Here is a 10,171-nt window from a genome sequence, read left to right as displayed (position 1 = left end):
CTGCCCGGATCCCATTCCCGGATGCTGTGGTCCCCACGGACCCACATCCTTGCTAAGGGATCCCTCCTGGGGGTCCCATTCCCAGACTCTCAACCCAGGCAGATCCCTACGGGATTCCAGCCCTTCCTGGAGATCCCCTTGGATCTCTCCTGCCAGGACCCACTGCTCTGGCCTCCAGTGGGCACCATGTCCCAGCCAGGCACACCAGGATCCCGGGATCCATCCCAGTGGTGCTGAGACCTGTCCGGCTCCCACTTTGCTCCCGGAGCCTCTCCCTGCTCTGGCCTCTCCAGGCTTTGGGGCTCCAGATACGGGTGGGAACCGACTCCAGCACCTCCCTTGCTCGGGAATGGGCTGGATCCCGGGATGCTCTGGGCACTGTGGTGGCACCCGTGACCCTCGGGATCCCCAGGATGGCTGCAAGGCTTCCCGCCCGCTGGCACTGCGGGAATAGGGTCCATTCCCAAGCCCCTTCCCGAGCTCCTTCCTTGCGGTGATGCCTTTCCCTCCCCTTGGGAAGCAGCTCCCGGAGAGGGGCCACTCCAGGCCCGGCCCCACGAGCCGGTGGGAACCGCGGCCGGTCCCAGCGGCGCCTGCCCGTTCCCACCCCGGCGCGGTGTTTATTTACAGCCTAAAAATAGGGATGTGGTCGGGAAGGAGCCACTTTGTGTGTCCTATGAGAGCAGGAACAAGCAGCTCCGTGTTTCCCAAGCGGCTCCGTGTGTCTCAAACCATGGAACCAGGAACGAGCAGAGTGTATCCAGAACGGCTCTGTGTCCAATGGGACCGGGAACAAGCAGCTCCGTGTGTCCCAAGCAGCTCCGTGTGTCCCAAACCATGGAACCAGGAACGAGCAGTGTGTGTCCCAAACGGCTCCGTGTGTCCCATGGGACCAGGAATAAGCAGCTCCCTGTGTCCTGAACCATGGAACTAGGAATGAGCAGAGTGTTTCCCAAACAGCTCCGTGTGTCCCATGGGACCAGGAACAAGCAGCTCCGTGTTTCCCAAGCAGCTCCGTGTGTCCCAAACCATGGAACGAGGAACAAGCAGAGTGTGTCCGGAATGGCTCCGTGTGTCCCATGGGGCTGGGAATGAGCAATTCCATGTGTCCCGAACAGCACCATGCATCCCATAGGAAGAGGCACATCCCAGCGTTGCTCACRGGGCTGCGGCTCTGGCGCTTCCTGCCCAAACGTGGCTCCATTCCGGGATCTCATCAGCGGAGTTAGTGCCCCAGTTTCCCTTCCCAGGCTCCGGGTTAGGAGGAAGTGCCGGCCGGGGGGGAAATCCCCCRGAGCGGAGTGAGAGGAGGAAGCGGCACCTGCTGCCGGGGCCTCTATTTTTCCGGGCGCCTGGCGGCGCCTCCGGGGCGGTGTCCGGGGCGGCGCGCTCGGCACGCCGGAATGTGCGTGAGCCAGCTCTGGCCGCACACTCCCACTCTCGCTCCGGTGCCGCTCCGGTGGCGGCGGCCCCGCTCCCGCYGGCATGGCCAAGGACTCGGAGCGTTACTACGGCAAGCACGGTAAGGCTGGCAGAGGCGCCCGCGCCGGGGGCTCTGGCTGCACGGAGCGCGTCCTCGGTGATCCATGCGGAGAGGCCGGAGAGACGGCTTGTTCCGGGGCAGCACGGAGTGAATTTTGCTGGAGAAAAAGATCAGGAATGGGGGGAAAAACAAGAAAAAACGGCAGAAAAAAGCAGAGAAGCGGTGCTGATCCCAGTGCCCCTTTCCGGCTGGGCATGGAGGACGGCTCCGGGTGTGTCCACAGTTAATGCGTAACCAGGGCAGCCGGAGCCCTGGAAACCTGGAGATAAAGAGCTGGAGAGGTCCCGGACAGGAGGAAAGTCTCTGGCTCAGGGGGCTGCAGCATCCACTGCCTCTGGGAGCCGGATGGTCCGTGGGAAAACACTGCCAGGTCTGTGGGAAAATGGTGGGGCTCTGTGGGAAAATGTCACGCACTCTGCAAGAAAATGCCGGGGTTCTGCGGGAAAACGTCACAGCTCCGTGGGAAGACGCCACTCGCTCCGCACACCCGGAGCCACCCGGCTCAGACTGGCCGTGCTCATTCCGGGAACGCGGGCGCGGAGCTGGCGCCAATCCCACCCTAAAAATAAAACGGGAGCCCGGGCAGCTCTGGCTGCCCAGTGTGCAGGGATAGCCGGCAGCGCTGCTCCAGGAAGGGGGAACCACCAAAACSTGTGTTTTGGGGACTTGCAGAAATCCCCAGGAGCAGAATGGAAGTTTTTTGGAGAGGGTCGCTTAGAGAACTCCATAGAAACTTTTTTCCAATCGGACAAGTGTCTCTGTGCCTGGAAGCCGGAGGCATTGCAAGGAGAGAAGGACAACACTGGGAGCAACCCCCATGTCCAGCTGCCCCACAATGCCTCCGGGTCACTCCTTTGCCTCAGGCAGCAAATTGCTGCCGGGAAGAGCTGCGAGTATGGGAGGGAAAGGAGCTGGGAGGTGCCGGGAACGTCGGGAAGCGCCCAGCTGGCCTGGCCCTCTCCAGCCGCTCCTCTTTCCTAGCATTTTCTCCCATCTTCACAGGGACGCCGCACAAATATGACCCAACTTTCAAAGGTCCCATTTACGATCGGTAAGCACCGGCTCCGGCTCCTGGGAGCGCCCTTGGAGCGGTGGCTCCAGCTCCGAGCCCCGGCTCCTGGGAGCGCTCTTGGAGCRGTGGCTCCAGCTCCGAGCCCAGCTCATGGTCCCGCTCCACAGGGGCTGCACGGACATTGTCTGCTGCGTCTTGCTGGTGGTTGCCATCGTGGGCTACGTGGCCGTGGGCATTGTGGGTAGGTGCCGTGCTACATCCCACATAAAAGCATGGATAGGGAACGGATATCGGGAGCTGCGATCCAAGCCAGTGTTTTCCGCTCCCAGCATGGACGCATGGAGACCCCCGGAAGGTGATTTACCCCACGGACAGCCGGGGCCAGTTCTGTGGCCAGCAGGGAACTCCCAACGCGTACGTGTCTCCAGAGATGGGAGCACTGGGAACACCGCCGGAGAAGCCACGTATCTGCCTCCGGGATTGCTTCAGGCCACGCCGGCTTGGCGGGATCCCGCTGACGCATCCATGTGTCTGTCCGTCCGTAGGAACAAGCCTTTCCTCTTCTACTTCGACATTGTCAAGTGCGCCAGCCCGCTGGTGCTGCTGGAATTCCAGTGTCCGACCACACAGGTATCTGGCTCTGCCGGGATCCCGGATGTGCTCCTGGCATTCCTGGTGTTTTGCTTCTGGTGCAAGTCCAAGCAGCTCCCTGTGCCACTGGCTTCCCTGTGTATTTGGGATGGGATAAACAGAGGGAAGCAGGAACAGGAGAGAAGCGGGAGAGGGAAGCAGGAGAGGAGGGAAGTAGGAGAGGAGAGGAGCGGGATGAGGAGGGAAGCACAGTGTTCCCATGCGAAAGCAGCTCCTGGAAGTGGGATGGGGTGGGGGACAGGCGGCCTTGCTCCCGTTCTGCTCCTTCCAGATCTGTGTGAACCGCTGCCCGGATCGGTTCCTCACCCTGCTGAGCGCCTATAGCTCCAGCGACATGGAATATTACCGGCAGTTCTGCGTGCCGGGATTCGACAACCCACTCAAGGTGAGTGCCGGGAGCCCGATGCCGGAATTGCCCCTGGCTGCGGATCCATCCTCATGCCGGCCGCCCCTCTCGCTCTTCCAGAGACCCATCGAGGTGCTGAAGAACAAGGAGTGTCCGGCCATGCTCATTCCCAGCACGCCACGTAGGTCGCAGCGCTCCATCACAAGGGGGAAGCCGGGGCAGGAAGCGGGATCCCAGCCGGGGCAGCTCCTTCGCAGGCAGCCATGCGGGGCCGGATTCCCCTTTTCTCCCAGTCTGACGGGCTCCTAACGGAGGGCTCCTCCRTGCTGGCTCCGTGCCGGAGCGTTCCGGGTTCTGCATCCGCGCGGCCAACATTCCTTCTCYGTGTGGTGCAGTGGCTCGCCGGTGCCTCCCCGCCGTGCAGGCCAAGAAGGGAGTCATCATGGTGGGCAACGAGACGACCTACGACGATGGCAAAGGACAACGCCGGAATGTCACAGAGCTGCTGGAAGGGGCCAAGTGAGTGGCTCCCTTCTCTGGGAAAACTGGGTGCTGCTTCCTTCCTCGGACAGCTGCTGGTTTGGGCTTTCTGCTCTGCTTTATCCTGGTTTTGCTTCCCATTCCCATACTAGGAAAGCCAACGTGGTCCTGGAAGCGAGGCAGCTGGCCATGAAGATCTTTGAGGACTACACGGTCTCCTGGTACTGGATAATCATGTGAGCAGGAGCCGCCGGAGCGTGCCAGGGCGTGCCGGAACATGCTGGAGCGTGCCGGAGCGTGTCGGCAAGCCGTGATGGTTTGGGCGGTTTGGAGGGGGTCTGGATTCCCCTTTTATTCCTTCTCCTCATTTGGGGAGGGAGGAACCGTGGGGGAGCAGAGCAGGGAGACGGCTCCGGTCCTCCTGGGGAGGGGAGATGTGGGATTCCCCGCTCCATTGGGATTCTCTGTGCCATTCCGCCCCGTTCCACTCCACAGAGGCCTGGTGATCGCCATGCTGGCCAGCCTGCTCTTCATCGTGCTGCTGCGCTACCTGGCCGGCATCATGGTCTGGGTGATGATAGTCCTGGTGATCCTGGTGCTGGCCTACGGTGAGCAGCGGCCCCGGAGCGCGCGGGCGGCCTCTCCGGTGCTCACTGCCCAGTGCCAACGCGTCTGCTCTCCATAGGGATCTTCCACTGCTACCTGGAATATGCCAAGCTGAAGGGAGAGGCCGGCTCCGACGTCTCCCTGAAGGAYCTGGGCTTCCAGACGGATCTCCGTGTCTACCTGCACCTGCGGCAGACCTGGCTGGCCTTCAGTAAGTCCCCGGTGGCCGTGTCCCCAGCACGGAGCATCCACGGTGGCCTTTCCGGCAGTGCCACCAGGATGTCCCCTGCTTTCCTGCAGTGATCATCCTGTGCGTSGTGGAAGTGGTGATCGTGCTGCTGCTCATCTTCCTCCGCAAGCGCATCCTCATCGCCATTGCGCTCATCAAGGAGGCCAGCAGGTGCTGGGGTGCTCGGAGTGGCCATGCGCCTCCCACACACTTCCCGGACCGCTTCCCGGAGCGCTCCCTTTCTCCCACTTCCCTACAGGGCCATCGGTCACATCATGACATCCCTGCTCTTCCCTCTCTGCACCTTCTTCCTGCTGTGCCTCTGCATCGCATACTGGGCCAGCACCGCCGTGTATCCTTCCCACACACCCTCATCCAGGGCCGTTCCCACTCCGGGACGGTTCAGCTTCCGCAGCTGCTTAAACACAGGGAAACAACAGAGAAAAAAGCCATCCTGGAAAGGCAGCGTTGGCGGCTCCCACTGTGTTTTTCTCCTTAACTACTGCTCTCTAGTTTCCTGGCCACCTCCAACGAGGCTGTCTACAAGGTGTTCAACGAGACAGCGTGCCAGTATTCCGGGCAGACCTGCATGCCCGAGGTGAGGAAGGACTCCCGGGAAGYGGCGCTCCCTCTGCCGAGGCTGCCTGTTCCGCGGGCATCCACGCCGCGTGGTTCCCCCTGGGGCTGTCGCACCGCTCCGCGTTTCGCCCCACCCGGCGCCTGCTGAGCCAAGCGTCGCGTCGCGGAGCGAAGCGGGAGCCAACCTGACAGTCCGGAAACGCGAGGCTCCGGGCTTGGAAAACCCGGCCCGCGGCCCTGAGCGCCTCTCCCCGCAGACGTTCAACACGAGCAACGTGACCAAGGCGTGCCCGGACGCCCAGTGCCTCTTCGCGTTCTACGGCGGTGAGAGCGCCTACCACAAGTACCTCATCGCCCTCCAGTTCTTCAACATCTTCATGTTCTTCTGGCTGGCCAACTTCGTGATCGCGCTGGGCCAGGTGACGCTCGCCGGCGCCTTCGCCTCCTACTACTGGGCCTTCAAGAAGCCCGACGACATCCCGGCGTTCCCGCTCTTCTCTGCTTTCGGACGGGCGCTCAGGTGGGCGGCTCCGGAGAGCCGGTGTTGCGGATAGGCGGTGTTTTCCGACGCTGATGTGGGTGGTCTCTGCGGGGCAGGTACCACACTGGCTCGCTGGCCTTCGGATCCCTCATCCTCGCCATCGTCCAAGTCATCCGGGTCACGCTGGAGTATCTGGACCACCGGCTGAAAGGTGCCTAAAGCGGAGCGGGTTGCAGCGCCACTTTCCCATATTCCGGAGGCATCAAGGCCGGCAGCTAATCCCAGTATTCAAGGGGGATATTTCCCCTTCCCTAGTCACCTCCTAGTCCAAGAGATGTTTTCCAGGGAAAAAGCGACAGGTTCTGGCTTGGTGGCCAGCAGATTCCCTGGAGGTGCCACCAAGCCTTGCTGCAGCTACACAGGACTGCAGAAGGACCTGGGGCTTTTCCTGGGAGTTTGGGAATATGCATGGGGAGGTGACTAGGGATTCCTGTGCCCTGTTCCCTCACCGGTGCCCGCGGTGTTTGTGCCCCAGCCGCAGACAACAAGGTCGCCAAGTTCCTCCTGGGCTGTCTCAAGTGCTGCTTCTGGTGCCTGGAGAAATTCATCAAGTTCCTCAACAGAAACGCATACATCATGGTAAGATCCCACGCACTTGGAGCAACTGGAATGTTACCCGTGGTGGGGGGCTCTCGGTTTCACCTGGGAGTGARGCGTTCCCTGGAAAATCTTGTCCTCGGCCCTGCGGCTTCATCTCAGACCTTCTCAGAGCCGCGAGGTGGGATCAGCTCGAGGTGTCTGGGCTTTGGCCACGGTTTATCCCGATGGTTTCAGACTCGCCCCTAGCCTGTGCGCACGGGGACAGCGTGYGCTCTGCGGCTCTGCATCTCCTCCCTGCTCCTTCTTCTCCATCCCCGCAGATCGCCGTCTACGGCACCAACTTCTGCGCGTCCGCCCGGAACGCCTTCTTCCTGCTCATGCGCAACATCATCAGGTGAGTCCTGGCCTCCGCTTTCCAGAGAGCAGCTTAGGAGGCGCTTACGGCTCTCCCAGTCCCAGGCTGCTSCGCAGGCGGTTTGCGTCCAGCCATGGGGTTTCGGCTGCTTCCTCCTCCTCTTCCTCCCACACCGCTTGCTGGCCCCATGGCAGCCACTCATCTCCCTTTGCTTTCCAGGGTGGCTGTTCTGGATAAAGTCACCGATTTCCTCTTCTTCCTGGGCAAACTGCTCATCGTGGGCAGCGTTGGTGAGTGGTCTGGGCACAACCTCCCTCCGTGCCGTCCTGGCCTCGTTGGACTCCGGTCCCCACATCTGTATTCCCCTCATCTCCTTCCACCTGCTTTCCTCAGCGGCCCCGTTATTTTCCTTGTTTTCCTCCCTAGGGGTCCTGGCCTTCTTCTTCTTCACCCAGCGAATCAAGCTGGTCCAGGACACAGCCCCATCCCTCAACTACTACTGGGTGCCAATTCTGGTGAGTCACGTCCTCAGCTTCGCTGGAGTTTGCCTGGAATGGGCGAATAAAGGCTCCTCCATCGGGAGGCTCCGGCTGCGGATTCCCGCTCTGGAACGTGGCCTGGGCACTTTCTCTTACAGACGGTTATCGTGGGCTCCTATCTCATCGCGCACGGTTTCTTCAGCGTCTACGGCATGTGCGTGGACACGCTCTTCCTCTGCTTCTGTAAGTGTCACTGTCCCCGGAGCACGCCGGCTCCGCACTGGCCTTCCCACTTCCCTGCTGCTGCAGCCTTGCACTTCCTGCCACGGTCCGGACATTTTCCTGTGGCTCCTGTAGCTTCCGCTTTGGGCTCTGCCACCATTTATTGCCAGATGTCTCTTTTTTTGGTGACTGCTTGGCGCGCTGGGGGGGATCCGCCAGGATTGGGGCTTATTCCCAGTCCCCCTTCAGAGGAGCTGTGTGCCACATGCAAAACCACCGCCAAGGATCATTTTTGAGCCTAACGTGGTTTTGAGGGATGCAAGAACTAACCCTCCAGCTCTGTCTGCAGCTGCAACATTTTATTTCCACTTCTGCCTCTCCCGGCTCCTCCTCTCCCCTCCGCCTGCAAGCGGAAACCTGCGGCCTCGTGTTAGCTCCTCTTGTTCCGGTGCTTTGGGCTTGGTGGTGGGAGCTAGCTGCGACTAACGGATTTTCCCTTTTCTCTCTCTTCCTTCTCCTTTTCTTTCCTTCTCGTGTCTCTGTCCCAACTTCGCTGCGCCTTTCCCCGACTCTTCCGCTGCTTTTTACCCTCTCCGCCGCGGCCTCTGGGGCTTGCGGAAAGGCGAAGACCTGGAGAGGAACGACGGATCCCCGGAGAGGCCCTACTACATGTCCCCCGAGCTGAGCGAGATCCTGCTGAAGGGCAGCCCTGATCCCAAGGGTGCTGGCAGCCAGGGATAGCAGCCCGGGACAGACATCACGCCCAGCCCAGCTTCCTGCCCCTTTTTGAGGATTTTTATACCCCAAACGGTGCTCCGGGTGCTGCCGGCGCGAGCCAAGGCTCCCTGCCCACACGCAGCTTTGTGTTGCTTTTAAGTAGAGATCTTTGTTCCTAATCCGCAGCCGTAAACAAAAAGGAAGGGCTGGGGGCGYCGGCGCCGTGTGGGGAGCTGCTCCCGGCACATTTGCTGACGGGATGCGTGGGAGCGACAGCCGGGAAAGCTGCCTGCCCCAGCGCGGCTCCCTCTCCTTCACCTTTCTGCCTACAGAAAGCCGGGAGTGACTGGCGCTGAGCGGAGCGGCGCAGGCAGCCAGGCTGCCCCGCGCTCCGCTGATTGCCCGGCCATTCCTTATGGGAAGGTGTTCTCCAGTGGAAAGCCAGAGCCTCCCTGGCACCCAGCCCAAGCGGAGGCACCTTGAACAGGCGGCCGTCACATTGGGGCCGATTACAGCGTCTCCAGGGCGAGGGAAATCATGCAAAAAATACCAATTATCACCTCTGTGCCGCGTGCCAAACAGTGCCAAACTCYGAGCGAGCTGCTTTACGGCCCAGTGCTGGGGGAGGCCTTCTCCGCGCAGCGAYGCATCTGTGCCGTTTCCCTCTGGAGCATGGGCTGGGATTCTCTCGCCCTTCTCTCTTTGCAGTGGAAGACCTGGAGCGCCACGACGGCTCCACGGAAAAGCCTTACTTCATGTCGCCAGGCCTGCAAAAGCTGCTAAAGAAAAGAAACAAAGGTCACCCGGATGCATAGCCCCTTCCCGGCCTCCCCTTCCCGCTCCCGGAGAGGAGCCGCCGGGATCGCGTGCAGCACTAAGCGCCCTTTGTCCGGGGTGGAAATGTTGGGAATGAATGGCCAACAAAACCACAGTCCCCGTCACCTGTTTTCATTYGTAGCAGCCCCACGAGGCAGTGGAGAGAGGGGATATTTGGAGGTTTTACTCCGTGCTTGCACAGGAGGAACGACTCATTGCCAAGGATTTGGTAAATCCTTAAAAAAGGCAGGAAGAAAAGGAAAATTACCAAATTTAGTTATCTTAGGACTTTTTTTTTTTTTTTAAGCAGATGCCAACCCCAATATGAAAATGCCTCTTAATGCTCAACTAAATCAAGGTGCTGCAACGATCAGCAGGCAGATCCGACCCCCGGCAGCGGGGCCCAACCTTTAGCATTTGCACCTTTTTGCCCCAAAATAGATTTTAGTGAAGTTGTTGATTCACACACAGGGAGTTCTGGGCGGTGACAGGGCTTGCTTTCCACGCTGCTTCAGGAGCCATTTAGGCTTTTACAGATCATGGGGTAGAGAATTTAGTTCTTTTGGGGGTTGTTAATTAATGGTCTCAGCCTGCGCAGGAGCAGGGAGAGGAAACGACTGGGGAAGGGCCAAGGTTTTCGCCCAATACTTGGCAAAGGCCAAATGTCTGTCCCGAGCGCATGTCCGGGTGCAATCGGGAATGAACAGACAGACGGATGCTCCGGGCATCCCTTTCTAAAACAACTGGCAGCCAAGAAGCTTTTACCAATTCCCCCAGGAAAAAAAGTAATCCTGTATTATATGATTTTTTTTTAATTGCCGTTATGCAGTAAACAGCCCCAAACTGGCACGATGCTATTAGCTAATTGTGTCTAACAATGTGCAGGGTTTATGTCCCGCTCCCCAATGCTTGCTAAAGGAGTAATTTAGCCTTGTTAATTAACTTAAGGCAATTTTMAATGCGCCAAATAACCGAGCAGTCGCCTTGTGCTCCTAGATGCCACAGTGCTCTGAACTTGCAGCTCAGCGCCCTTTTCCAGTGGGAAAGTCCAGGTC

General features: G+C 59.9%; 2 protein-coding genes across 3 annotated transcripts in view; one reads left to right on the top strand and one right to left on the bottom strand.

Annotated features, from left to right (window-relative positions):
• Nucleotides 1–1,204, bottom strand: part of LOC112956398 (AP-1 complex subunit mu-2-like) — a 5,335-nt gene extending 4,131 nt beyond the window's left edge. Inside the window, exon 1 of the mRNA XM_026049903.1 lies at nucleotides 1,163–1,204. Within this exon, the coding sequence (XP_025905688.1) occupies nucleotides 1,163–1,204 (42 nt within the window). The remainder of the gene's footprint in view (nucleotides 1–1,162) is intronic.
• Nucleotides 1,205–1,410: 206 nt separating this feature from the next.
• Nucleotides 1,411–9,280, top strand: SLC44A2 (solute carrier family 44 member 2). 2 transcript variants are annotated; one of them, XM_026049908.1, is made up of 22 exons: nucleotides 1,411–1,522; nucleotides 2,546–2,594; nucleotides 2,723–2,796; nucleotides 2,885–2,969; nucleotides 3,101–3,185; nucleotides 3,478–3,591; nucleotides 3,673–3,733; nucleotides 3,948–4,071; nucleotides 4,185–4,268; nucleotides 4,528–4,640; nucleotides 4,718–4,849; nucleotides 4,939–5,038; nucleotides 5,127–5,219; nucleotides 5,381–5,465; nucleotides 5,704–5,966; nucleotides 6,044–6,138; nucleotides 6,463–6,566; nucleotides 6,848–6,921; nucleotides 7,102–7,172; nucleotides 7,309–7,397; nucleotides 7,520–7,604; nucleotides 9,009–9,280. In XM_026049908.1, exons 1-22 carry the CDS (start codon nucleotides 1,486–1,488, stop codon nucleotides 9,113–9,115), a joined length of 2,124 nt encoding a protein of 707 aa, XP_025905693.1. In that variant the 5' UTR covers nucleotides 1,411–1,485; the 3' UTR covers nucleotides 9,116–9,280. The 2 variants fall into 2 exon arrangements, with proteins under 2 accessions (XP_025905693.1, XP_025905692.1); XM_026049907.1 differs by lacking the exon at nucleotides 9,009–9,280 and adding an exon at nucleotides 8,206–8,359.
• The last annotated feature ends 891 nt before the right edge of the window (nucleotides 9,281–10,171 follow it).

Source organism: Nothoprocta perdicaria, unplaced genomic scaffold (assembly GCF_003342845.1).
Source record: "Nothoprocta perdicaria isolate Ctin4 unplaced genomic scaffold, notPer1 scaffold_628, whole genome shotgun sequence".
Taxonomy (NCBI): Eukaryota; Metazoa; Chordata; class Aves; order Tinamiformes; family Tinamidae; genus Nothoprocta; species Nothoprocta perdicaria.
The sequence above is the reverse complement of the archived record's forward strand: the minus strand, read 5'-3'. Positions and strand labels throughout refer to the sequence as shown.